Raw genomic sequence first — 25,821 nt, 5'->3', positions numbered from 1 at the left:
CCACAAGTGGCAAGACCTGGATAATCCCTAGCAGCCCCCATCAATGTTAATTTTAACCCATCCTGGTGAAGGTAACTCTCATCTAACAGGAAGAGGACGAAGAACTTTACTAGCACGATTATTAATACCAAAAAATTTAATCACATTGAAATCCATCATATCATTCTTTATTGAAGCTTTAGAAGATTTTCCCACTAGACAAGTTAAATCTTTAATAACTGAAATAGTCCTAGAAACCTCAATCTTATCCCGAAAACGAGCATTATTCCTCACATGCCATAGCATCCAAATAGAAAATGTTATCACAACAAGCTTAATCAATTTAAGCAAAGGACTACCATTATGCTTAATAAAAGAAAGAAGATCATCATTATTAGAAAAATGAGAAGTAGGAAAAATCTGTCGAACCCAACTCCAAATATACAAAGCATTAGGGCATTCAAAAAATAAATGATGAATAGATTCCTCATGCTTTTCACAAAGCGTACACATAAAACAAATATGGAGACCTTTATTTTGAATATTTTTATCTGTAGGAAGTCGTCCATGAAAAACTTTCCAAAGGACAAGAGTTTTGGAATGTGGGATATTTGAAGACCAAATAAATTTACCCCAACCACAGGGAACTCCTGGTTCCAAGAAAAAAATCCTAGCCGATTTAAGAGTGAACCGACCAAACTCATCTAGAATCCAATTAGGAACATCCTGATCTACCCTAACCATTATATGACTAAAAAGATGAGGCATCTACTATAAAGACAACGAAATATTTCAATCACGATCTGTCCAAAACTGAGAAACTGTATCCGGAATGCCAATATCATCATATAACCCTGCAATATGTGCTAAAGGAGTAGTAGAACACCATTTATCATTCACACTTTCTTCTCACATCCTCACACATCCATTCTCTTAAATTCTCACACATCCCCTTCCCAATTCAAACACACCCGTAAAGTTTTTCTAAATTCATTATCAATATAACTTTTTTTTCTTGACTAAATATCAACAGTGAGATTAAAACTTAGAATTTTACAATTATAAAGTATTTTTTTCTCATACAATCACCACAATAAGATTAAAAGTTAGAACATTGGACCACTATTCAAATCCTTCCATTTAAAGTAGCTTATGTAATATCTTTCATGTTCAGCCGTCGTAAAAATAAGACTCTTTAAAAAGGAGTGAACAGTGAACATTTATTATTTAAAGCATCATAATTTATCATAACTTTTAATGTAGGAAAATAACGTATCTTTATTTTATTATTTTAAAAGTATGCCTTAACTACCCACTTAAATTGAATGCATATATCACAACCTTCCTCAGGTTTTTGTCCCATTCAAAAATCAATATATCCTACCTAATATAGCCACTCTAAATTGGAAACTCGTCAACTTAGCACTAACGTGGCTTTTGAGTATTTTTTTTCTTCCACCTAAAAGCTCATATGTATTTTGTATTTTATATTTCACAAAATATAAAATTTTAGTATATTCTGTTTTATAAAAAATATTATTTGTAAGAGAAAATATTATGAATATTCTTTTATAAAAAATAAAATTTGTAAAAGAAAATATTATCAAAATTATAATTTTTTTCTCTTCAATCTCAAATAATAATATAAATTTTAAAATAAATATTAAATAAACTACAAAAAGTTTAGTAATTTAAAAAGATTCAAGTATGAGAATATGAATACCTAATAAGTACTTATCCATACTCAATTAATTTATAAAATTGAATATTTGTCATCATCATGACCTGAATAGGTTCAGACATTATGCATTGATCCGAGTTTATTTCTTATCTTTCCACTATATAATCCCTGGACCTGGAAATGAGTGAGTGTGAGACATCTTATATTCCAATATCACTCTCATAGCAATATGACGGGTGAGGCTGAAATCAAGGCAACAGTTGATGGAATCGAAGGTGGTTCCATGAACAATGCTAACAACTGCGCCCTCCCAACCAAGATCACCAAGCCATCAAATTCACGGTTACCAATGTTGACCAAGCTCCATGCTGGTTACTTTTTCATATGCCTTTCCTTTGGAGCACAAGCTTTGCTGTGGAAGAGTTTGAGTAAACACAACAAGGACTCGCACTCTCTTTGGCACGGATTCAATTTGATGCCTTCCATTGCGTTTCTACTACTTTGGTGCGTGTCACTGTTCACTGCCACTACTATATCTTTCCTTTACGTGCTCAAGTGCATCTTTCACTTTGATATAGTGAAGGAGGAGTTCTCACACCATATTGGTGTGAACTGCATGTATGCTCCTTGGATTTCTTGGCTTCTCATGCTTCAATCAGCACCCATGATTGTTCATACAACTTGTTATTACCAAGCTCTTTGCTTGGCTTTTTCCTTTGTAATATTGCTGATTGATGTTAAACTTTATGGACAATGGTTCACAACTAAAAGGAGGTTTCTGTCGATTGTGGCAAACCCTACTAGCCAGGTTTCGGTTATAGGGAACTTGGTGTCTGCTCAAGTTATTGCAGAAATTGGTTGGAAAGAGAGTGCAGTTTTAATGTTCTCACTTGGATTGGTATCCTATTTAATTATATTTATAACTCTATATCAGCGTCAGTCAAGTGGAAACCAGTTTCCCACAGTGCTAAGGCCAGCTTACTTCTTGTTTTTTGCTGCACCAAGCATAGCAAGTTTAACCTGGAAATCAATCTTAGGTGCTTTTGTCACCCCATCAAAGATGCTCCTCTTTCTGTCTTTATTCCTTTTCATGTCTCAGGTAGGTTCTTTGCTGATTCCAATATTCTAGAGTGTGGATTCACTTTAACTTCTCAGTTTTCATTTTTGTATGTTTAAATCTTTTTCATTCTAATTAAGGAGTCAAACTTTCTTCTTGAATGCAGGCTTGCAGGCCAGCCATGTTCAAGAAATCGATGAAGAGGTTTAACGTTACATGGTGGCTGTACTCATTCCCTTTAACCTTCCTTGGTCTAGCTTGTGCGCAATATGCTGAAGACGTGAAAAGTGGCATGGCCTCTTGGTTAATGTTGGTTATATGTATGGTCTCGGTGCTGATTTTCATTGGTTTGATGATCGTCACTGTACTCAAAATTGAGATGCTACTCAACAAAAATGCTCCCATTATTAGTTATTAGTTCAGAAGTTGATGTTCCCATATTATGCTATATAATACGGTGACAAATGTTATTATATAAATGGGTTTTATATAAACGAGTTAAACTTAAACTCCTTTCTTATTAATAATTAAAAATATTTTTTTTTTACTTTTTTTTTATTTTGTTTAAAAAGAGAGAACATGAGTAAAAGCAAAACCATAAAAAGTGAACAAAATTTAAAGCTATTTAATATAAGAGAAATATAAAGAAATGGAAGAAAAATGTTTTCTATGAGAAAAAATATGTCCGTGATTAAAAGATTATTTAAATAAATTTATAATTATAATTTTTTTCAATAGGTTATACTTTATACTATAACATATATTGTATTTTTTTTTTCAAATTGACCAAAACCTAAAAGGTGTTGATAAATAAAAATGTGTTATTTTAGATTTGTGGAGAGATATTGGAGATCCATATCCACTAAAAGTCAAATTGCTTCATTTTAAAAACTTGGTTTTCTAATATTTAAATTAATTAAACATTGATGTTCAAAAAGTAAATAAAAGATACAAATAAAAAAATCAATTTTTTGAAATGTATCCAAGCATGTTACCCCTTAAGCCGACATGAAAGAAAAAATTAAAATGAACTAGATAATGTTGGAAGGAGAACTTTAAGTTGAATGAAAGGATGACCCTACTAAAAATGACATGGATAGAACTATAAGCAAAATATAACGAATGAAAGCCATTATAACAAATAAAGTTGGATTATAAGTTGCTTTAAAGTTTTAGGTTAAAAAAAATTGTAATTAGTCATGATTGTTTTTTTCATTTGTAAGTTATTTTTATAGTTGGATTAAGAGTTTTATAGTTTTTTTTTTATATAAGTTATTTCTTATGTATGTGTGAGTTAACAAGAGAAGGAAAAAATTTATTGAATCAAGACACATGGTTTATAGAAAAGTGAAACTTAAATATGATAGCAAACATAACTAATAATAATTTCAACATAAAAGGAAACAAAATAATGGATGATAATATTTATAATATCTAAAACTAAATAACTGATTATATATTATATCTTTAATATCTAATTATATTTTATTTTAATATTTTATTTGTTATAAAACTTAAAATACACCTTGTGTATATATGTTTAAAAGTGGAGAATACTACTTTTATTCAATTAGACCAACCAGACTTTTATAAGTCCTTTACTTGAAAACTGTTGAAAACTAATTCTAGTACATGGTTACAAAGTAGGTCACCTACATGCACACCTAAAGAATATCTAACTACTAAACTAGTTCAAGCCTGAAAAATAGGATTTTATTTAATTAAAATGCAAAAATAAGCTTGCAATCACTCCATTAAGCTCTAGCTTACTGTAGTAATGTCAACTACTTCAAGCATTTGTTGAAGTTTCTCAAATTGTTCAAGATTCACAGCCTTAGTCATTATATTCGCCACATGTTATTGAGTATTGTAGTATTTCAATTCAACCACGTAATCATTTACTTGATCTCTAAGAAAGTAAAATCTCACAACAATGTGCTTACTACGCCCATGAAAGACAAGATTTTGGACAGCTGAATAGTGGAGTTGTTATCACATAGAATTGTGATTGCTTCCTTTCTTTCAATTCCAAAATGTTCTAAAACTCTGTGAAGCCTAATGCATTGATGTCACTGCAACTATATACTTTGTCTCTATAGTTGATAAGCTAACCACTGATTTCTTTTTTTCAAACCCATGATACAACCACTAATCCTATTATGGATACTGCTCCAAAAGTGCTTCATCTGTCATCCAAGTCCCCAACATAGTTACTGTCATTATAGGATATGATTTCAGTCTTTCCTCCCTTTTGATATAGAATACCGTATTCAATGGTGCCTTGTACATACCTCAGAATACGTTTTGTAGCAGTCTAATGTGATGCCTTTGAGTAGCCATGTATTTGCTTATTAGGCTCTCTCTGAACATTAGGTCTGGCCGGGTGACTGTTAGGTACAAGAGACTACTTGTTTAGATTTGGTGGAATCAACTGATGTTCCTTCATCATGTTAAGATAGTGCAGTGCCTAACACAATTGGATTGCGAATAGAGTTGCATCCTGTCATGTTGAACTGAACTAACATCTCACGAGCATAACGTCTTTGGTAGATGAAAATTCCCACATCACTTTGTATAATCTCTATTCCTAAGAAGTACCTCATTCTTCCCAAATTTGTCATGTTAAATTCTAATTGCATCGACTTCTTGAAGTCCTCACACATTTGACGACTATTCTTGTTAAAATTATGTCATCAACATATAGGCTAACAATTAGAATATTACCATGAATTCTTTTAATGAATAAGGTGTGTTCGCTAGGGCATTGATCAAAGTGATATTTGGAAAAATATGGTTCAATCTTGTTATACCAAGCTCGTGGAGCTTTCTTGATTTTATCTGTCTTTTTTTGATAAATCCTTTAGGTTGCTGGACACTTCTTCTTGAAGTTTACCATGTAAGAAAGCACTCTTTACGTCAAGCTGAAAGACATCCCATGTGCCTTTAGCTGCCAAGGCTAGTAAGACTCGCACCGTATCAAGTCGAGCAACTGGGGCAAAAACCTCTGTGTAGTCGATATCGAACCTCTGAGCATAACCTTTGGCCACCAATCTGGCTTCATATTTCTCGATTTGACCACTTTCATTGAGTTTGGTCTTAAATATCCACTTCACGTTGATAGGCATAATTCTTTTTGCAAGATCCACAAGTTTCAGGTGTGGTTCTTTTCTATTGCATTGATTTCAGCGTACATTGGATCTCTCCATTTTGGATTTGTGTGGGCTTCTTTAAATGAGGGAGGATCTTCAGATTCGCACATCATCATGGCTAGTAAACTCTCTTCCTCTTCTGCTATCGAAAGGTTAGTTTCATAGTCGGTCATCCTTGTAGGTGGTCAGTTGTGTCTTGTTTCTCTCTCTTCAGCTGGAGGATGATGATATTCTGAGTCTGAATTAGGATTGATCAGTGGTTCTGAACTGGTGTCATGGATGATTAGAACATGTGGGGCAGACTCTACTAATGTATCTTCTAGAACTCGGGGTTCACCTTCTCGAGTATCAAGTGTATCTTCTAGAACTGTCGATTCACCTTCTGAAGTATCATCCATGCACTCCTTTATATTGTCATGCCAGTTCCAGCTTTTGTCCTCCTCAAACACTACATCCCTGCTTATGATGACTTTATTGCTAATAGGATTATATAGTTTGTAAGCTTTTGATTCTTCACTTACCCCCAGAAGTATACACGGTTTACTTTTATTATCTAATTTGCTCCTCTTCTGATATGGAATATGAACGTGACCAATGCAACCGATTTTTTAAAGTAGCCCACATGTGGTTTGACTACACTCCAAATTTCTTTTGGAGTTTGGTGATTTAGTGCAGATGATGGCTTCGATTCTGGACGTGAACACACCATCGGACAACATTAGGCCAGTACAATTTTGGAACATGTTTCTCCTGTAAGACTACCCAGACTGCATCCAAGATAATGCGATTCTTTCTCTTTGCAACCTCGTTTTCTTGTGGAGTGTAAGTTGTGGTCTTTTGTCTTGAAATACCTCGATGCTTGTAGTAATTTGCAAACTCCTCAAAGGTAAATTCACCATCTCTATTAGTTCTTAGACAGATAATGGAAGCGTTGGCTTCTTTTTCCACACGATCTTTGAAACTTTTGAATGCACTAAATGTTTTGCATGCAGAAAGTAAACCCATGTCTTAGAAGAGCAATCATCAATAAAACTCAAAAATTACCTTTTGTTGTTGTGAGACGAGGGTGCAATGGGACCACACACATCAACATGATTTAGTTGGAGTTTTCCAGTGATACACAAGGTACATATTTCTTTAGGAGACTTTAGAGGAGGTAGAACAATTACCAAATGCTTGTTGGAAAGTGTGCAAAGTCCTTGAAAGTTCATATGAGCAAACCTTTTATGCCAAAGCTGTGCTTTTTGTTTTGAAACTTCATTTATAAGAAGGCACTGATTTGCCAGGATTCATTGAAGATGTTAGGTAAAACATCCTATTTCCTTTGATGTTGGTATGAAAAAGTAATCCACAGTTTGGATGGAAAATTTTTCAAGTTCTGGTACGTAAAAGATTGGTTTTTAGTTCTGGTACGTAATATACATATGCGGTGATATGTGAGATGCCATAGATACAAACTCAAATGTCCCCCTTTGCTGCTATTGCCACAATGGTGTCATTGCCTAGTTTGACAGTCTTGCACAAACCCTGTTCGTGTATCTTGGTAAACCACTTTTTATTTCCTATCATATGATTACTACAACCAGAATCAAGAAACCAATCTTCTTCTTGCGCAAATAGATTTTTTGCTTCATATGCTACCAATAGTACTTCCTCCTCTACTTCTAATGAGTCCTTGTACATTGCATAATGTGCTTGCTTTTCCACTCGTGGGCATTCGTATTGGAAGTGTCCTAGTTTGTGACACCGAAAACATTCTATGAGTGTTGTACTGGGCAAGAGCTCGGTCCTCGGTCTTGGACCAGCTACTACTCGGTTCTCGGGTAGGGTAGAATTCAGCTCGGCCATGGACCTGGAGTCAAGGTAGCGGTGTTGGGCCTGTTTGGTTAATGGGCCTAATTTTCTAATGATGTGCTATGATTTAAATTCAAGTTGCATGTGCTTAAAGATAAAATATAAAGAGATATTTTATAAAGATATAAGATAAAATATAAAGAGATATTTTATCTGTTGCACGTACATGTTTGTTGCACGTAAAATACCTGTTGATAGATGTTGCTAACCCTAAAAAGATAGGGAGGTGTATTTATAACAGAATGTGGCTTGCAGTTTAGCACCTAAAGGTCATTGGTGCACGTGGCAAGTGGTTTTCTGTAGAGATATAAGATAATATGCTTATTTTCAGTTAATATTTGCTTATCTCAAGTGCAATTGTTGCATGTGCTGTTATAGAAAGGGGCTGAAACCTTAGGTGAAGGTACGTTGTTCTTACACACTACACTGAGAATTATTGTTGCTTTTGTGAGCCCTTACTGATTTGATCGTCGGAGTGTGATAGGCCGTTAGGGCGCCTTCTGTCTTAACAGGAACAACATCCAGACATTAAGGAAGGCACGAGTTCCACCACGAGGCAGACGAAGTCCAAGTTCGCCTACAGAAGTTTACCGGTAACCAAGTCAACCGACAAGAACAAGTGCTTTATTCAATGTTTGTCTTCTGCGACCTCTTCCACGACCACCACCTCCTCAACTGTGTCCATGACATGTTATTCTTGAGAAATTTTCAGCACTTGTTCATCAAATTGAGAGTCATGCATTCGCTACTTATGAACCAGTAAGCTTCCATGGAGTTCATCAATGCTTAACCTACTCAAATCATTGGATTCCTCTATTGAACATATAACATAATTGAACTTTGGAGTGAGTGATCTGAGTATTTTACTAACCACAGTACTTGAGTCCATCACCTCTCCATTCAACTTCATCTTGCTAACAGTATTGAGATTGTGTCCTAGATACTGATAAATGGTTTCTGCATCTTTCGTGGTGAGTAATTCAAACTCACGTCTCAAGGCTTGGAGCTGAGCTCGCTTGACCCTGGTTGAACATTGATATTTTTGTTGCATGGATTGCAAAATCATCTTGGACGTACTCATGTCCAAAATGGTTTCTAAGATCTCCTTGTCAATGGCCTGAAATAAGTAATTTTTTACGTTCAAATCTTTCAACGTAGCCTCAGTTATAACTTTTCGTTGAGCCTCAGTGGGGGGAACCGAACAGAGGTATCCCATCTTCAATAATCCACCACATCTCCTTGTTGCATGCGTAAGAAATTTTCCATGGTCATGGACCAAAACTCATAATGATCATCAAATTTTGGGATGGCATGTTGAACAAATTTCTCTGACCCAGACATCCTTCTTCCCTCTGCTTATACACTCACATTGTCTCCCAAACTTTGCACTCCTTTCACTCACACTCCTTTCACTCGTGTTCACACCTTATCAGGCCCTTACGGAGCTCTGATACCAATTGTTATAAAACTTAAAATACACCTTGTGTATCTCTGTTTGAAAGTGGAAAATACTGTTTTTATTCAATTAGAGCAATCAAACTTTTATAAACCTTTTACATGGAAATTGTTAAAAACTAATTCTAGTACATGGTTACAAAGTAGGACACGTACACCTATGCACAGCTAAAAAATAGCTAATTGTTAAACTAGTTCAACCCTGAAAATATGACTTTATTTAATTAAAATGCAAAAATAAGCTAACACTGTCAAGTTGGAGAATAAATGTTAATGATTTTCAACTTTTGTTAATAAAATGATTGAAGACACTAATAAAAAAATCTTTGTGAATATATCAATTATTTTGAGTTCTGTTATAAGATGAACGAAATTAAAAGTTGTTTTTGAACAAGTTCACTAATGAAGTGATAGTCAATATCTATATGTCTCAACACATCTATATGTCTGAACCTTGTGTTGAGAGGGATTATGAGCAAGGTGCATGATAAATTTGTTATAAAAAAAAATATAATTGTGTGAATTTAAACTTTAAAATACTTGAGTAATTGTTGTAGCTAAATTACTGGGCACTGAAAGATGAAATTTGTTGTCGATCGGGAATAAGAGGCTTTAATCTGGACTAAACTTCAACAACCTCGCTCAATTCCATTTCCATAGCACTTCACTCCATCTATTGTTCCTCTTGTTTCGTGCTTTTTCTTGCTGCCTTTTCTTTTTTCTTTCCAACAGATGAGATGAAGACCACCACACACCTGGTTCAAAACTTTGGCCGAAACTTGTCAAGCGCTAAGCATTGAATCCTTTACACTTTCTTCTGTTTGATTTCCAAGAATAGGAGTATTTATTTATATCAGCTAACCAAAAGGAAGGGAAGAGTCAAATGAAAAGAAGGACATTGATGGCTGACCAATTGATTTAATTGACTTGGCCTGTTTAAGACTTCCACCCACACTGGCATGCTCGGTTGGGCTATAAACATGGGACTAGTAAAACAATAATTTGTTTATCATACTCAAAACCAAATAAAAGAATTAGTTGATTATACCATACTATCATACACTAAAGCAACTGCTATAACATTCTTGATGATTATTCAATTTTCAATACAATGGCCATGACTCTCCAAGGTCCTTAATTGTTTCAAACAAACACAAATGTCTTTTGAAATTTCATTAATGAAGAATATTGTTAATTTCTTTTCCATGTTCCTATTAGTAATTTCTTTCGAAGAATATAACATGATACATATTAAAAAAACTTGACCATGTTATGGAGAATTAAGGGAGATCTCATTCAGACCATTAAAGTCTGGTGTGGCATTGAAATATGTACTGTTTTGTATACCGTACGTACTACGCATACATGCGTTCCATATATAGTTTGGATTTGAATTCCTTACACACATGCATAAAAATATATGTGCCATCTCCTTACAAAACTTATGAGTTATAAAGATAGAGAGAAATGTGAGAATTAAATTTGGATTGTTGAGTGTGAATTACACGAAGGTACGTACAAAAATATGTGCATATTCTGAATGAATAGGGTGTGAAGCTATGTTAGAGGACTATACAAAATAATAAAGAATTAAAGAATATTGTATGGTGAGATAAAATGTTATCCTAATTAAAAGAGCTTGCTGGCGAATTCATCTACGACCATTCCTTCCATACCACAGGAAGCAGATTTTGAGGCAAGGCGTCTCAGCTCCGAAACGCTTCTTCCCAACTTCATTGCCACCTTCATTTCAAATACCTCACCGTTTTCTCTTTTCTCAATGTCTTTTTCTTCAAGCGTGTCCCTAATCGTCTCTTCCAACAGCGTGAAGAATCCACCACAGTTTCTGTACATTTCAAACACCATGCCTACTTGGCCACCATGCTCAAATGCATTAACTGCTGAAGCCAATGAGCCAGCCATGAGAGGCACTAATGCCGCCAATGATCCATTCCCCACAAACGAAGACCCCACTGCTGCAATCCCACTCAGTAAAGGCCCCGCAATTGCAAAACTCTTGCTCACCTTCAACGCTATGTTTCCAAGCCTCTCGTAGTCCTCACAGTCTTTCTTCTTTATCACTTCAATCACTTCTCTCAATTCCTTTTCAAGGTCTTCACTCCATCCATTGTTAGTCCTTTTGCTCTCTTGTGTTTTGCTTCTTCTATGGGACTGAGACGAAGGCCACCAGACTGCAGGTTCATATTTTGCGGGAAACTTGTCAAGCATGGCTCCCAACAAGGGAAGTGGGTAAGCTCTGTCGATTGCCAGCACCTTCTCCATTGAACTCTTCACATCTTTCTCTGTGGGATTTCCAAGAGCGATTATGGTTTGGATTTGGGTATGAAGCTGTTTGAAAAGCCTTGTAGCATTGCGTTGCTCCTCGGCGAGTTGTGAGGGCTGAATTTTGTTCATGATGAGTGACATTCCAGTGGCCGCAGAAAACAAGAGAGTGGATGATAGTTTCAAGGCCAAAAGAGGTGTCTCAGTGTCACCACTGGTGGCTGCAGCAACACCAGCCATGGCTGTGGCAGTGAGAGTGATCATGTTGACGGAGTTAAGAAGAAGAGTGTTCCAGTTGTTTCTTTGTTCGCCAATGTTTGTGTGCATTTGAATTCTGTCAGCGACTTCCTCTAGAATTGCGTAGAGTTGAACTGTGAGGTTATTAGATTTGTTGGTGGGACTGTATAAATCTTCATATATCTGTGTGGTAATCAGATTCTTCTCCAATGGAATAGTGTCTTTGGATCCATGAAGTTGATGAATCTTGAGTGTTCTTGATGGCAGTTTTGGAACGGAATAAGTGAGTGGTGAAGGGATAGAAGCGTTGACTTTTCTTACCGAAGAAGAGGATAAAGAGAGTATAGGTGTGGTTCGTAAAGAAGCCATGGGATGTGTCTCTACTGTTTGTGTTGATGAGATTGAGTTTGGAAGTATTGGAGATGAGAATGGAGATGGGAATGGAGATGAGATTGGAGATGAGAAGAATGGAGATGAGAAGGAGAGATAAGGGTAGGGTTGGCGTGTGTGTGTGTATATATATATATATATATATATTGAGAGAGAGAACAGATCCAAAGGAAAAAGTCACGTATAAGGAAAACGTTGACTAATGAATATTTAGGAAAAGAAAAGTAGAAGAATAGACTTGGCCTTGGTGTGATGGCGGACTCTTTCAGCTCTCAGATTTTGGTGAGTTCGAAATTTCAACATCTTGGCTTTCAATGTGAGACGCAGTAAAGCCACCAACAACGCCATCAATATTAGAATGTCAAATCAAACTATCTAATACTTCTTCATTCAGCACAGGGATGATTTTTTGTTTCCTTTACTTATTCTTAAATTCTTTCTTTTCATTTATCACTCAGTACTCTTCCATAATGACAAATGTTTATTGTCTTCATCAGAACCTATGGAATCAAAAAAACACTTACTTGAGCTACTCAATTAACTGTCAAGTCGTTTTCTCTCTGGAATTTCAATATTCTTTTATATTTCAAAACACATCTCTCTATATATTTATATTAAACACATCCATGAGGGCTATCTATATTTTACATCAAGAGGAAAGGTTGTTGAAATTAATTTCAACTTGCTCATATAATAAATTAAGATATTCAAATTATTTTATAATCAAATAGTTATTATACTTAATTCTTAGAACTAAATATTATCGTTAGAACAATCGAAATAGAATATGTATCGATCGGTCAGGGCGGGAACAATTCTATAACTTTTGATATTGGATGCCGACCAACCGACTTGTATAAAATGCATTAAGATAAAAAAAGATAATTAATACATGATAAATCAAGTATTACTCTTTTAATTATGATTATGTATATTAATTCCAATCAACATCATGATCCATTACAATGGTATAAATAGGCTCCACATAAAGGTACGTCAATATTATTACATCATTAATGACATTCAAATACTCACTTGAACGTGTAAGAATCTTTTGCAGGTGCACTACCGACCGAGAGTCGAAACCCAAAGGTTTAAAGAAGAAAATGAAGAAAATAATGACCAAAGGAAGAATCAATTGTTTCACCGATAATAGTTATTGTCATAGTCCCTTACAAGAATGAATCCAACATCAATGAGGTGAAAAGAAAAATAAATATGATCTCTTTAATATTCTAATTTAGCACTTGGTGTTTTCAAGAGAAATTTTATAGTAAGTGCTTCACTTCCATTACAGAAAAAAAAAACTATAAAACCTCTTATTATAGAAGAAACAACAAATTTCAACAAATTAAAAATGGAAATTATTAACCTCACCTATATTTATAACTAAATTTTTTCTTTCTAAATACTAAATGATTTTAAAATTATTTCCAAAAAGTTTGACATCTCTTTCAAAGAAAAACATATATTCAAGAAATTGATATTGATATGAAGTGTTAACATGTTTCTTGTATACTATTTTAAAGATTGATTTTTACTCTTAATTTTTGTTTTTTCAATTTATTATTACTATTTGAAAAAAAAAATTATCGAAAATATATATTGATGAAAGAGAATGTGAAGATAAAGAATTAAAGTATATAGATAAAATGGTTGATAGAGAAGTTTAAACAAGTAGGTTGAAAAAAAAAATATAGTTAGGTGAAAGGAATCATGACCAAGGTTATCAAGTGTTAATATAGATTTGTGGATGTCTCTAACATCGATTTGTAAACTGACTTGTAGGCTAATATAAGAGTCTATTAAATATTGCAATATGATACTAATTCCATAATATTAAAATAAAAAAATACTAGTTCTCAAAGTGATAATATCAATCTTTTTTCATCCACACACTAAGTAAAAAGAAAAATCCGAGATAAGAATAACTTGAAAAATCAACCTCGGATAAGAATAACTTTAATAATCAACCCAAAATAAGAATAAATTTAAAAATCAACCCCAAATAAAAATAACTTTAGAAATAATTTCTAAATTGTTAAATCAGTAGACGGTCTAATACCCATCAGACAACTCATGGTATAAATGTTTATGTGTTTTGATGATAACATATACTATATTATGTGTTGTTATATATAATCAATATCACTGATGTACATAATCATTAAAAATTATATATCAAAAGATACATGTGATAGATGTTGCAAAATATATACAAGTGCAGAAGAAGACTATATAGAAAGTGTACATCAAACAATGTACTAGGAAAGTGAAAGGTGATGACATTATCATAGTGTACACCTATGAAAAACGATGCAAATGATGCATGTGCTATATAGTGAATACACATAAAATATTGTTCATAGAAGAAAGATGATGTTACACAAAAAGTGAGAGACTATGTTAGAGATACTATGACAGACGATCAATCTAATGTGTATCAAATTATCAAATCAATTCAATTAATTCCTAATTTGATTTCTAAAATAAGAAACATAAATTAAAATCATAAAGTGAAAATTTGATATATGCTCTCTAATATGAAGAAATATAGTTTATAATAACATGAGCTCTAATTAAGTCCACAAGTCAAATTAAGAGTTTAAACTGAAATAAGAAAAATAATAGCATAAAATTATATGTCCATTTTGAAGTTCCAAAAATGTAGAAACCATGCTACTAATATTAGTCGAAAATAATATATACAAAAAAAAATTATGGCCAAAATAGTAAGTTAGGTTATGTTAGCTGAAAATGCAAGATTAAAGCAATTATGTACATTGAACCCAATTTATTACTTCTACAAGAAAATGATTTAGAAACTAAAAATAAAGCATATTGGAAGTGTAATATTTGTCATCAGGGTGATGACTACTTGTTTTGATGAGTTTATTATTCTCAACTACTTTAACATTACAATACATTCTAGGAAGGTTCCAAAAGTGCTAATAGGACAACGAAATCCTCCAGGCATAAACAATTTTAGATGAGGCTCCTTGTGACAATCCTAGTGTAGTAGCTTGTTGAGGTATTTCAAAGGTAGCAATAAAAAATATCTGGGAGATTACACATTTTTTATTGGTAATGTTTTTGCCTTGACGGCAAAGATTATGATCATGTTAACAATTGATTTTGTCATGGTGAAAAGTGGTCATCAATATGATCATGTTAACAATTGATTTTGTCATGGTGAAAAGTGGTCATCCATTTGATTGGAAAATTATTCTATGCTAGGGGTTGAAACCTTTAAGAAACTTGTTATGCTTTTTTTACATATATTTTGTGCCCACACTTATAGTTGTACACTAAAAATAATTTTCATATATTTTATTTTTAATTTTTAACTTCTCTCCTTTTAGTAGTAATAAATTGGGTTCAATGTACATATTTGTTTTTTTTTTTTAAATAATTAGTTCCTATAGTAACTAAATTAGAGACCATTTTAAAACCTAAAAAAAAAAAATTGGTTTCTAAATTAGTTTCTATTATTGTTAAATGGTTTCTAAATTAGTATCTAATTAGCAACCAAGCTTTTAACTACCAATTATTTAGATTATTAATTTGGTAGAAAAAACCTTGGTTGCTAATTAGATACTAATTTAGAAACCATTTAACAATAATAGAAAATAATTTAGAAACAAAAAATTTTTTAGTCTCTAAAATGGTCTCTAATTTGGTCACTATAGCAACTAATTATTTTTTGTCTCTAAAATTAGTTTCTATTTCATGATTTTCTTGTAGTGAAATAATAACTTATTTTATAAAAAAAAGTAGGGATTACTAAACTATATTTATAATTGACTTTTTTTTTCTAAATGCCACTAAATTTTGTCCAAAATCTTTCGCATCTCTTCAAAGAAAAAATTACATTCAAGCTATTGAAATAAAGCGTTAACATGTCTTCTCAATACTATTTTTCAGATCAATTTTCACTATCAATTTTTTTGGCTTTTTTAATTTATTACTTGTATCGGAAAAAAAAACCTATATCGAAAATATATATAGATGAAGATTTACGAGAAAGGAGAATGTTAATGTTAGAGTAAAGTCCAATCATCCTTATTTTGATTAAGTTTTTTTCACAATAAATTATAAAACATGAACATGCTTCCTTTATAAGACAATGTGTAAAAATATACTAATGTAGGAAACACTTTTTTTGACGACTAAAATAGAATTTTCATGTCCATTTTAGACCCCTCATAGATACCGACGACATAGAAAGTCTGCACTTTCAGACTTTCTATGATGGTTAATCAACATATTGTAAAAGATTTATCATAGTAAATATATTAAAATATGTCATATTCCTATATACGTGCCTATTTCCTATGACACTTACTTTTTATGACAAAACTGTCACAGAATGTGTTACTCTCTATTATGGTAAAAAGGAAACCACTTATAAAAAAGTATGACTATGTATGAAAGGTTTAGCCATAATCATCATTAAAAATGTAGTTTTTTTGACATATTCATTACCTATTTGCATAACATACTATACATAATAAACACAGTTCTTAAGCAAATATATTCAAGTAAAATCTTAACGATCAACATATATAATTATAAACTTTACTGAAACTTAATATGTTCAAATTGATACAAAATTGTTAACTAGTTCTAACATGATCATTTACAGTAAATGCCTAAAAGAAGGTATGTACACTGCTCTCGAAAATATTGTAACACTTCCTCCTTCAATGGAGATGGATCCTTGAATATCTACATAATCCAATATTTAAGATGAAATTAACATTTAAAATATTTAACATATTTGAGTTAATTTTATATATATTACCTCATTCCATTAGTCCTTAATGTTAGCGGATACGATTTTATGCATATGTTTCATCACATAATACCCGCACTCATAACATCTTAGTTGATGTGAGCACTACAAGTCAAATACAAATATTATAATATAATAATTTATACATTGCAATTTAATAGTAGTAAAATGAATTACTTATGTTTGGTGCAATGTCAGGGAGTTTTTTATACAAGGGTTGTTGTATCCCTTAAATATCCTTATTTATTCATTTTATTATTTGTTGATAAAAAAATATGTGGTGCAATTTTTTTGTAGCTTCTTTCTAGTAACATATGGAAGCCCCTGCAACCTTAAATGAACTTCCATAACTCTATAAATAGTTACATATATTAAAATTGTATTAATTATGAAACCATATAACATAGGAAACAAAGTAATAGAAAACTTACACGTTCTAATAGTCAAAATATTATTTTTTCTTGTGCAATGAACATAAGAGAACATAAGAGATTGTTGAGGAATAATTACTATCAATTGCTTGTGACCCCTACAAGATGAAATAATATTAGTAACAATTAAATTTTACATACATGTGCATTAAATTATAAAATGTATACTTATTGATGCAAGTAAGGTTTGATTCTAAGTACATCTTTTTGCTTTTGCTTTGAATTATATCTATTAAATATATTTGCACCTCATCGACTTTATTCCCAACACTCTAAATGGCAACATAGTCAAGGAATTCATATACGCCAACTTTTTTTTTGTCAATGTAGATATGATGTAAATACCTTGAACATTGAAAAAACATATTTTTATAATAACATATTGAATATATTAAAACTTGTTAAAAGTTAATATAGGAAGCCAACTTACACTAACAAAAGTTATATTACTGATACATGTATCATATCATTACCGGTTAGAATATTAAAAAAATCCCTTTGAGAAAGCTAGAGGAAGACGTTACCTAAATATTTGAAAGTAAATCCTGAAGCTCTCGAAAATAGAAGAAGAATGGTGTGGACCACTTTTGAGAAAGACATGCTATTTATAAGAATCATCCTACCGTTTGGAAGAGCAAACGGTACACAACCTCAACTGTTAGATCTTCTAACATCAAACGATTCAAAATTTAAGACCATTCAAATCATGCTGAAAATGTATCATTAATGTGCACAAGGCTCAAGGATGAAAATGTCTGCACGTGCAGAAAATCCTTATGTTCCAATAAAGCAAGTTCTAACGACTATTTTTGTTTCTTGTTTTTGGCTCTACGTTTGTTAAGCATTATCATTTGGGTCAAAAACTTCGAAGTACTTTCAAGTCAAATATAAGGATCTAGATCATATAAACACGTATTACAAATAAAATGACAATAACGATGATCACGCAAGAACAAAATATTATATTTAAATATTACCTCAATAGATAAGAGTTTGAAAAAATTACTCTCAATCCCAAAGGGTAGAATTAACCACTCATGTTGGCTATTACAAACAAGGACAGCAAGATAAGAAGATCAAGGATATTTCTCCTTGACGGTTGCCTCCAATAGGGTTTCTAACACCTTTTATGCTCTCAATTGGATTCTTATCCACTCAATGATGTCTAGGGTTGTGTCTCATGCCTCATATTTAACCTAGTTGGGCTTGGGTAAAGTGACTTCTCGCCTAGGCGTTATTGGGCTGGCATGGGCGAGTTGCACGAAAAGAGGCCCAATGTCACTGAAGTTATCTCGCCTGGGCGAGATTGGGCTCACTTGGACGTGATCTCTGGGGGCTTTTGGCTTGGGCGAGTTTGGGCGAGCTTGGGTGAGTGCTAATGCGTTCCAGCTTTCCCCTTTTAGCTTTGTATATTCTTCTTTTGCCATTTCATTTCCATTCTTCCCTAGAATCTTGAAATTAACACAAATTTGGGAATAAATCGTTCTTATTGAAATTATAATCACAAAATTTGTAAAAAGGTTTAATTTCATAAATTAGGGGTTATTTTATAGTTATTTTATCAATTAATATCCATAAGTGTCTTTATTTTAATATGAAATATTACTGAAATCTTGCACTTATATGAGTACCAAACTTGCAGAAAATATTCTTTTTAAGAAATTTAATTACTATCTTGGAATCCGCGTTTTACGCTGGAATTGCTTCAACCCATCTAGACACATACTTAACTACCAATAATATATATTCATTTGAAAAACAAGATGACAAAGGTCCTATAAAATCAATGCCCCAACAGTCAAAAACTTCAATTTGTTGAATGTTTTGTAATGGCATCTCATGTCTTTTAGAAATGCTTCCTGTTCTTTGGCACCTGTCACATCTTTGTACTAAAACATGTCTATATTTAAACAACGAAGGCCATAAAATACATGATTGAATAATTTTTGCATTTTTCCTTTCCCCATTAAAATGTCCTTCATATGATGAATTATGGCATCACCATATAATTTTCTTAGCTTCATCTAGGGGGACACATCCTCTTAGCAAATTATCCGCACCAATTTTAAACAAATGAGGGTCACCCCAAACATAATGATTGGCATCTTTAAAAATAATTCTTCTTTGGTGCGAGTCCAAATTCTCCTGGATTGCTCGAGTAGCTTTAAAATTGGCCATGTCTATAAACCATGGCCTCTCCTTGATTACCAATAGCTTCTCATATGGAAGTTCAACAAGAACTTCAGGTTCTAATGTGGTTACCTCATCATTTGTTAATCTTGATAAATGATCAGCTACATTGTTCTCACATCCCTTCTTATCTTTGATTTCTAAATCAAATTCTTGCAACAATAGTATCCATCGTATAAGCCTTGACTTAAAATCTGATATATTTAATAAATCTTTAATTGCAGCATGATCTGTAAAAGCAATAACTTAGAGCCTATCAAATAAGATCAAAAGTTTTCAAGTGCATACATTATAGCAGTGCATACACTATAGCAAGTAATTATTTTTCTTTTGTAGTGTAATTACTTTGAGTTTGATTTAAAACTTTGCTTGTATAATGTATAACTTGAATAATTCTTTCTTTCCCAATACAAGAAAAAATGGTTTTAATAGAGGTTTATTTTTACATTATCCAGGGTTAAAACCTCTATCAAGTCATTTACCAGGGTTGTAGTTGCCCCCGCTAAACCATCCATGGAATTTTTCTAAACCTCAGAAAAAGCCTTTAAGAACTCCTGTTAAATACCTTGAGTTTAAGAACCTCCGTAAAATATTATGGGTTTCAAAACCTTCGTACAATACTATGGGTTTTAAAACCTTTGTAAAATACTATGGGTTTCAAAATCTTCATAAAATACCATGGGGTTTAAGAACCTCAGTAAAATACCACGAGTTTCAAAATTTTTGTAAAATGACTTGCCGTTTGAAATAACCTTCAACCCCATTTTCCACCATCTTTAACAGTCCCCTAACTTCTCTCTTCCACTATGAACACACTGCTCTCTGACACGGGAACAATTGTCGTCGACGGTAGTCCTAACAAGAAATCACAATTCAACCACACTTATATAAGGAGAAGAAACACTAAATAAGGAACTATCTTCTTCTTACTCCAATATTGATTCTTCCATCACCTTAGTGCCCTCTAACTTGGGTCACAAGCCACTGTTACCTAACTTGACAACAACTGGTGTTTATCACTGCTTTATATATCTTAAATAATTGCCTTATCTATCAGATGTGGGCTTCAAAGTCATGTGTGTTCTTGGCTAAAGATTGCAAGAACATATTGCAGGGAGAAATTAACGTTATCACTTCTCACTTTCACAGTGAATTAATTATTAGATACATTTTAAAATAAAGACATTAATTTAAAATATTTCAAAATTATGAGAATTAAATATTAACAATTATAACTAAAACTAAAATTGCACATAAAATATATATACATCAAAAGCTAAAATAAAACAAGTCAAGTTTTTTGAAGTATGAGTTCATAACAAAAAAAAACTATGAATTATATAAACTAACTACCATCAATCATGAAAAATATGTAAATATTGTTGAAAGACTTATTATCCAAGATTATTTGTTGATATACTTATTATTTAAGATTATTTTGCTAAGTTTTTAAAATAAATTTTTGAAACTTTAGAAAACATATTTGTAATGTAAAGTTACACTTTCAAAATTTTAGAAAATTTAGTTATAAAATATATTAAAACTATGTAGTTTTTAATTATTTATTTATAAATAGATTTAATTATATTTATTTATAGAAGTTTGAAAAATCTGAAGTGTTTCATTGAGGTTATACAATAAATCTTTGGAATTTAACGAAGGTTAAAAAAACCTCTGTTAGTTTGTTGATGTTTTAGAAAAAGCCTTTGGAATTTAACGAAGGTTAGAAAACCCTCCGTTATTTTGCTAAGGTTTTAGAATAAACCTACGGAATTTAACGTAGGTTAAAAAAACCTCCATATTTTGCTGAGGTTTTAGAATAAACCTTTCGAATTTGACGAAGGTTAAAAAAATCTCCGTTATTATGCTAAGGTTTTAAAATAAACCTTTGAAATTTAACAAAGGTTAAAAAAACCTCTGTTATTTTGCTGAGGTTTTTTAATAACCTTTGGATCTTAAAGAAGGTTAAAAAGCGTTAATTAAATCAATTCCTAAGGTTATATCAACCTTCGCTAAATAACCTTTGTTAAAACATTTTTTCTTGTAGTGTCCTTTGTCTTAAAACTACTCCTACTGCATAATCACTAGCATCACACATTATCTCAAAATTAAATTTCCAATCAAGACCAGTTATGATAGGTGAAGAGATGAGTTTTTCTGTCAAAATGTTAAAAGCTGTTAAACAATTATCATCAAATTTAAAAGAAGTATTTGTTAAACATAGGCTTTGATGTCTCCAAATCTGTGAAGATTGCTTGAAGACTTTGCTGCTACTTGTGTGTGTGGGTTTTAGGTAGTTTGAATTTGTAATGTACTCATAGATTTGACCCAAGGTTGTTTGATTTTAATCCTTTTGAAAAATATGTGTTTTCAAAGAGAAATGGAAAATCAACCTATTGTATTTCAAAGAGATGTTATCATTCATTTTTTCTCTTACCAATTGTATTTCTGTAAGAACAATTAGTGTGCATATTCATAGGGTGTTATGAATTCTGTGGTGTGATTGCCAAAGGTGGTGTGGGTTCTTGAATGGTTCAAGATCACCACTTTGGTGTGTGTTGTAACTGAGGTGTTTTGATTGCTTAGTGGAATACTTAGAGGTTTTCTAGGGATTGGATGTAACTCTTGGCCAAGAGTGAACTAGTATAAATTTACTGTGTGAATCTTTCTATCCCTTATCTCTTTAAATATGTTTCTTGCTTGAATTTTATAATTGTTGCTATAAACAACCGATTGTTTTGAAAAAATAACCGGTTGATTTTCTGTTGTTAAGTGAAAACTGCTTTTTAGTTCATCTGAACAAATTTCTAATTGATTGATTCTTTTTTACCTTCACTATACCTTCAATATTTGCAAAAAAAAATTTCTAGGAAAACTCATATGGGCTTTGCAATCTAGGAGAAGTCATTAATAAATCTCTGTAAAATCCAGCATGCCCTAGGAAACTTCTGATTGCTTTAATGTTGATGTACCGCCCTGGTAGTCGGAAGTGATGACGTGGCAGCAAGCTATTATGTAGGCGTGTTGAGCAGAGCTCATAGCTGGCAAAAGGGAAGGAAGTCGGGGGGCTCGTGTAGTCGCTCCGATCTCTAGCATACCAAAAACGGCGGTCACCGGGTTTGAGATGAAGTCACCGGATGCAAACCCAGACGACCTAGTGGTTAGAGATCGCCGAAAGAAGAACATCGCCGAAAGATCATATAAGCTTTTTCAAGGCTTTCGAAGCAGAGGATAAAGTCGTCAGATAGTCATTCCCTAGCTAGCCAGAAGTTGAAGTCGGGGAACAGCTTACCTGAACATGCACGACGAGACCACAGGGAAGGTGTGTATGAAGGCACCCGTACTCGCCACACAGAAGAGATCACGCTCTCAGGCAGCTATGCACTGTTGTTTCATGCATAAGTAACTTAGCCAAAAGCCTGAAGAGTGAGAAGTGGCGCCCAAGTCAAGGATGCTCCAGATGGTGACACGTGTACAGCTGGATGCGAGCCACGTGTCCAAATGTGTAACTGTCAGGAGAGAGAAAGTGCACAGGTATATAAGAGATTCTAACGAACTTCTGAGGTATGCACGTTTAGATTACTTCTTTACGCTTGCGAGAACTTGAGTACGCTGAGAGAGAATCTTGCACGGTTCTTGAGAGTTCTTAAGTTTTCTCTTAGTATTTGGTGGTTCAGTCGCTGACTTGGGCGTCGTAGCGTGATCGGCCGCAACGGCGCCGTTCTGTCTTTTTGCAGGTTCTTGAGGTGAATCAAGGCGAAGGACAGAAGCTAACACGACGCAAAGTCGATCCAGGTTTGACGAGGCAAGGTTCTTGCGTCCCGGTCAACAGGCAGGATCATCAGGCGCCCACCGTGGGGCCGTGTAAAACTTGTTCCCATCCACAGCGTGAGTTCTTGGAGTTTCTACGATTTCTGTGTGGTTGTGTGCTGGTGCAACCGTTTTCCGCCGTTCATTCAAGTTTTGTTTGGTAGATTCGTGTTTTCCACCGTTCGTTTGAGTTCTTGTTCGGTGAGAAAAGGTTTTTCGCTGCTTACGCGAGTTTTGACTGGTGGATCAGAGGTTTTCGTGGAAGAAGCGGTGGTTTGTGGTGAAGCTGTAAGTTCCTACGAAGGTTTCTGCTGATTGAGATTGTGTTCTTGAAGTTCTTTGGAGTTTGCGAGGTTCTGACCGATTGATTGCTGGATCGATCGTTGCTGAAGGAGGTTTTGTTCGTCGCTCATTGTGATCTGTCAAGTTTTCATGCGAAAGATGAGAAGCAACCGTTCAAGTCCAGTTGCGCCAGTTGCTGCTGAAGGCGCCATGACTATGGCGCAGATGGTGGAGATTATGCGTGCGTTGCAGGCGAATGTGGAAGCCTCGCGCATAGAGCAGACAAAGATGCATGAGGACCTGGTCGCCTCTCAGGCCAGGAATGAAGAGCTTAATAGAGTGACTAAGGAATTGCGCCAAGCTCTTCAGGAGCAGCGAGGGCGCCCAGTCGCTGAAGAGGTCGCGCCGTCGACGCCGCCTCGCGTTTTCCCCATGCCTTTTGCTCAGGCGATCACAGACACGCCTATCACTGCGAGTGTGGTACCCGTGAAGGCTGTTTTCACCGGTGTGGAGGATTTTGAGGCACATCTCACCACGTTCCACACACAGATGATGCTGTCAGGAGGCTCGGATGCTGTGTATTGCAAGATGTTTGTGAGCACGCTCCAGGGAACAACGCTGGAATGGTTCGTGGGCCTGCCTACCGGTCACATAACCAATTTCCAGCAGTTTTCGAAGCTTTTCGTCGAGCAGTACATAGTGAACAAGGCGCCGCCTCGAGTGTCTTATGACCTGTTCGACATAAGGTAGTACCAGGGAGAGTCCCTCAGAGACTACTTGAATCGTTTTGGGGCGCAGATGGTCCGCTCGCCGGCCAAGGACGAAGAGATGTTGGTCTACGCCTTCAAAAAGGGCGTGCTGCCGGGACCTTTCTGCGAAGCGCTAATCAGGGCTCACCCCGCCACGTTTGCTGAGGTTAGGCGACTTGCGGTGGCCCACATCGCCGATGAGAGCGAGGTCGTCGAGAAGAGAGGGAGCGTGGCCCCCGCCAGGCCATGTGCCCAGACCAGGATCCAGCCACAGAGGGTGCTGGAGGCAGCGGCGACCAAGAGGGATCAAAGGACTCGCCATCTTTATGATCCAAGGAAAAACAAGGGCAGAGGCCCAGGGCGCCCCAGGGAGTACAATCGCCCGCCGAAGCATAAGTTTGTCATGGGGCTGGCAGACCTGATCGCCATCCCCAATATAGCAGCCAGGCTCAAGGCGCCCGAGAAGGTGGGCGACAAGGTGTTGGGACCAAAGCCAGACGCCTGGTGCGAATTCCACAAGGGCTTTGGCCACACCGTGGACTCATGTTTGGCATTAGGATACCAGCTCGACGACCTGGTCAAGAGCGGGTTCCTAAATGACTACCTGTTGGACAGAAGGACGGGGGCGCGTCGAGATCCCAGCCGGCGGGTGGTGAGGCTCAGCAGCACGAGATGCCCACTCACGGAGAGATCCACACCATCGTGGGAGGTTTCTCGTGTGGTGGATGCACCGCGTCGCTGAGGAAGAAATATGCGAGGTCCGTGATGACGGTGGACATGTTCGAGGACCACTTTCCAGATGTGGACATCACGTTCACAAGGGAAGATCTTAGGGACGTTGTGCCTCATGACAACGATCCAATAGTCATCTCGCTTGTTACGGCGGGAAGGAAGGTCCACAGGGTTCTGGTGGACCAAGGAAGCTCGGCAGATGTGATGTTCTGACCGACTTTCACACAGCTGCAACTACCCCTTGACCAGTTGAGGCCCTGTGGAGGGTGCTTGTATGGTTTCGCTGGCGATCAGGTGGAGGTCAGGGGGTATATAGAGTTGAGAACTACATTCATGGATGAGGCGGGCTCGAGAACGGAGAAAATCAAGTACCTCGTCGTGAATGCTCCCTCAGCATATAACATTCTGTTGGGAAGGCCAACACTCAACAGAATAGGAGTTGTGCCTTCAACCAGGCACATGAAGGTGAAGTTGCCATCGATGGAAGGGGTGGTGATCACCATCAAATCTGACCAGAAGGAAGCGAAGAAGTGCTATGAGAATAGCCTGAAAAACAAGAGGTCAGTAAGTTACATCACAACGACACCGCCTCCCGGTGTGGAGCCCAAGCCAGCAGAGTGGCGAGTTGTTGGTGCAGCGATGGAGGTGGCCGTCGGAGGCGACGTCGCCATGATGGATGCTGAGGCTGAGGGAGAGAGCGCCGAGCGGGAAGAAGAGGTGAGGAACCGCCCAGAGAAAGCGAGGGAG

General features: G+C 35.2%; 2 protein-coding genes across 2 annotated transcripts; one reads left to right on the top strand and one right to left on the bottom strand.

Annotated features, from left to right (window-relative positions):
• The first annotated feature begins 1,734 nt into the window (after window positions 1-1,734).
• Window positions 1,735-3,226, top strand: LOC137806723 (S-type anion channel SLAH1-like). The gene is made up of 2 exons (XM_068606975.1): window positions 1,735-2,759; window positions 2,884-3,226. The coding sequence occupies exons 1-2, from the start codon at window positions 1,890-1,892 to the stop codon at window positions 3,133-3,135; spliced, it is 1,122 nt and encodes a 373-aa protein (XP_068463076.1). The 5' UTR covers window positions 1,735-1,889; the 3' UTR covers window positions 3,136-3,226.
• Window positions 3,227-10,632: 7,406 nt separating this feature from the next.
• LOC137806722 (probable F-box protein At4g22030) lies at window positions 10,633-12,187 on the bottom strand. Its single transcript, XM_068606974.1, has one exon. It carries the CDS (start codon window positions 12,062-12,064, stop codon window positions 10,805-10,807), a length of 1,260 nt encoding a protein of 419 aa, XP_068463075.1. The 5' UTR covers window positions 12,065-12,187; the 3' UTR covers window positions 10,633-10,804.
• Window positions 12,188-25,821: the final 13,634 nt, after the last annotated feature.

Source organism: Phaseolus vulgaris, chromosome 3, assembly GCF_000499845.2.
Source record: "Phaseolus vulgaris cultivar G19833 chromosome 3, P. vulgaris v2.0, whole genome shotgun sequence".
NCBI lineage: Eukaryota > Viridiplantae > Streptophyta > Magnoliopsida > Fabales > Fabaceae > Phaseolus > Phaseolus vulgaris.
This window is presented reverse-complemented; position numbering and strand designations above follow the sequence as displayed.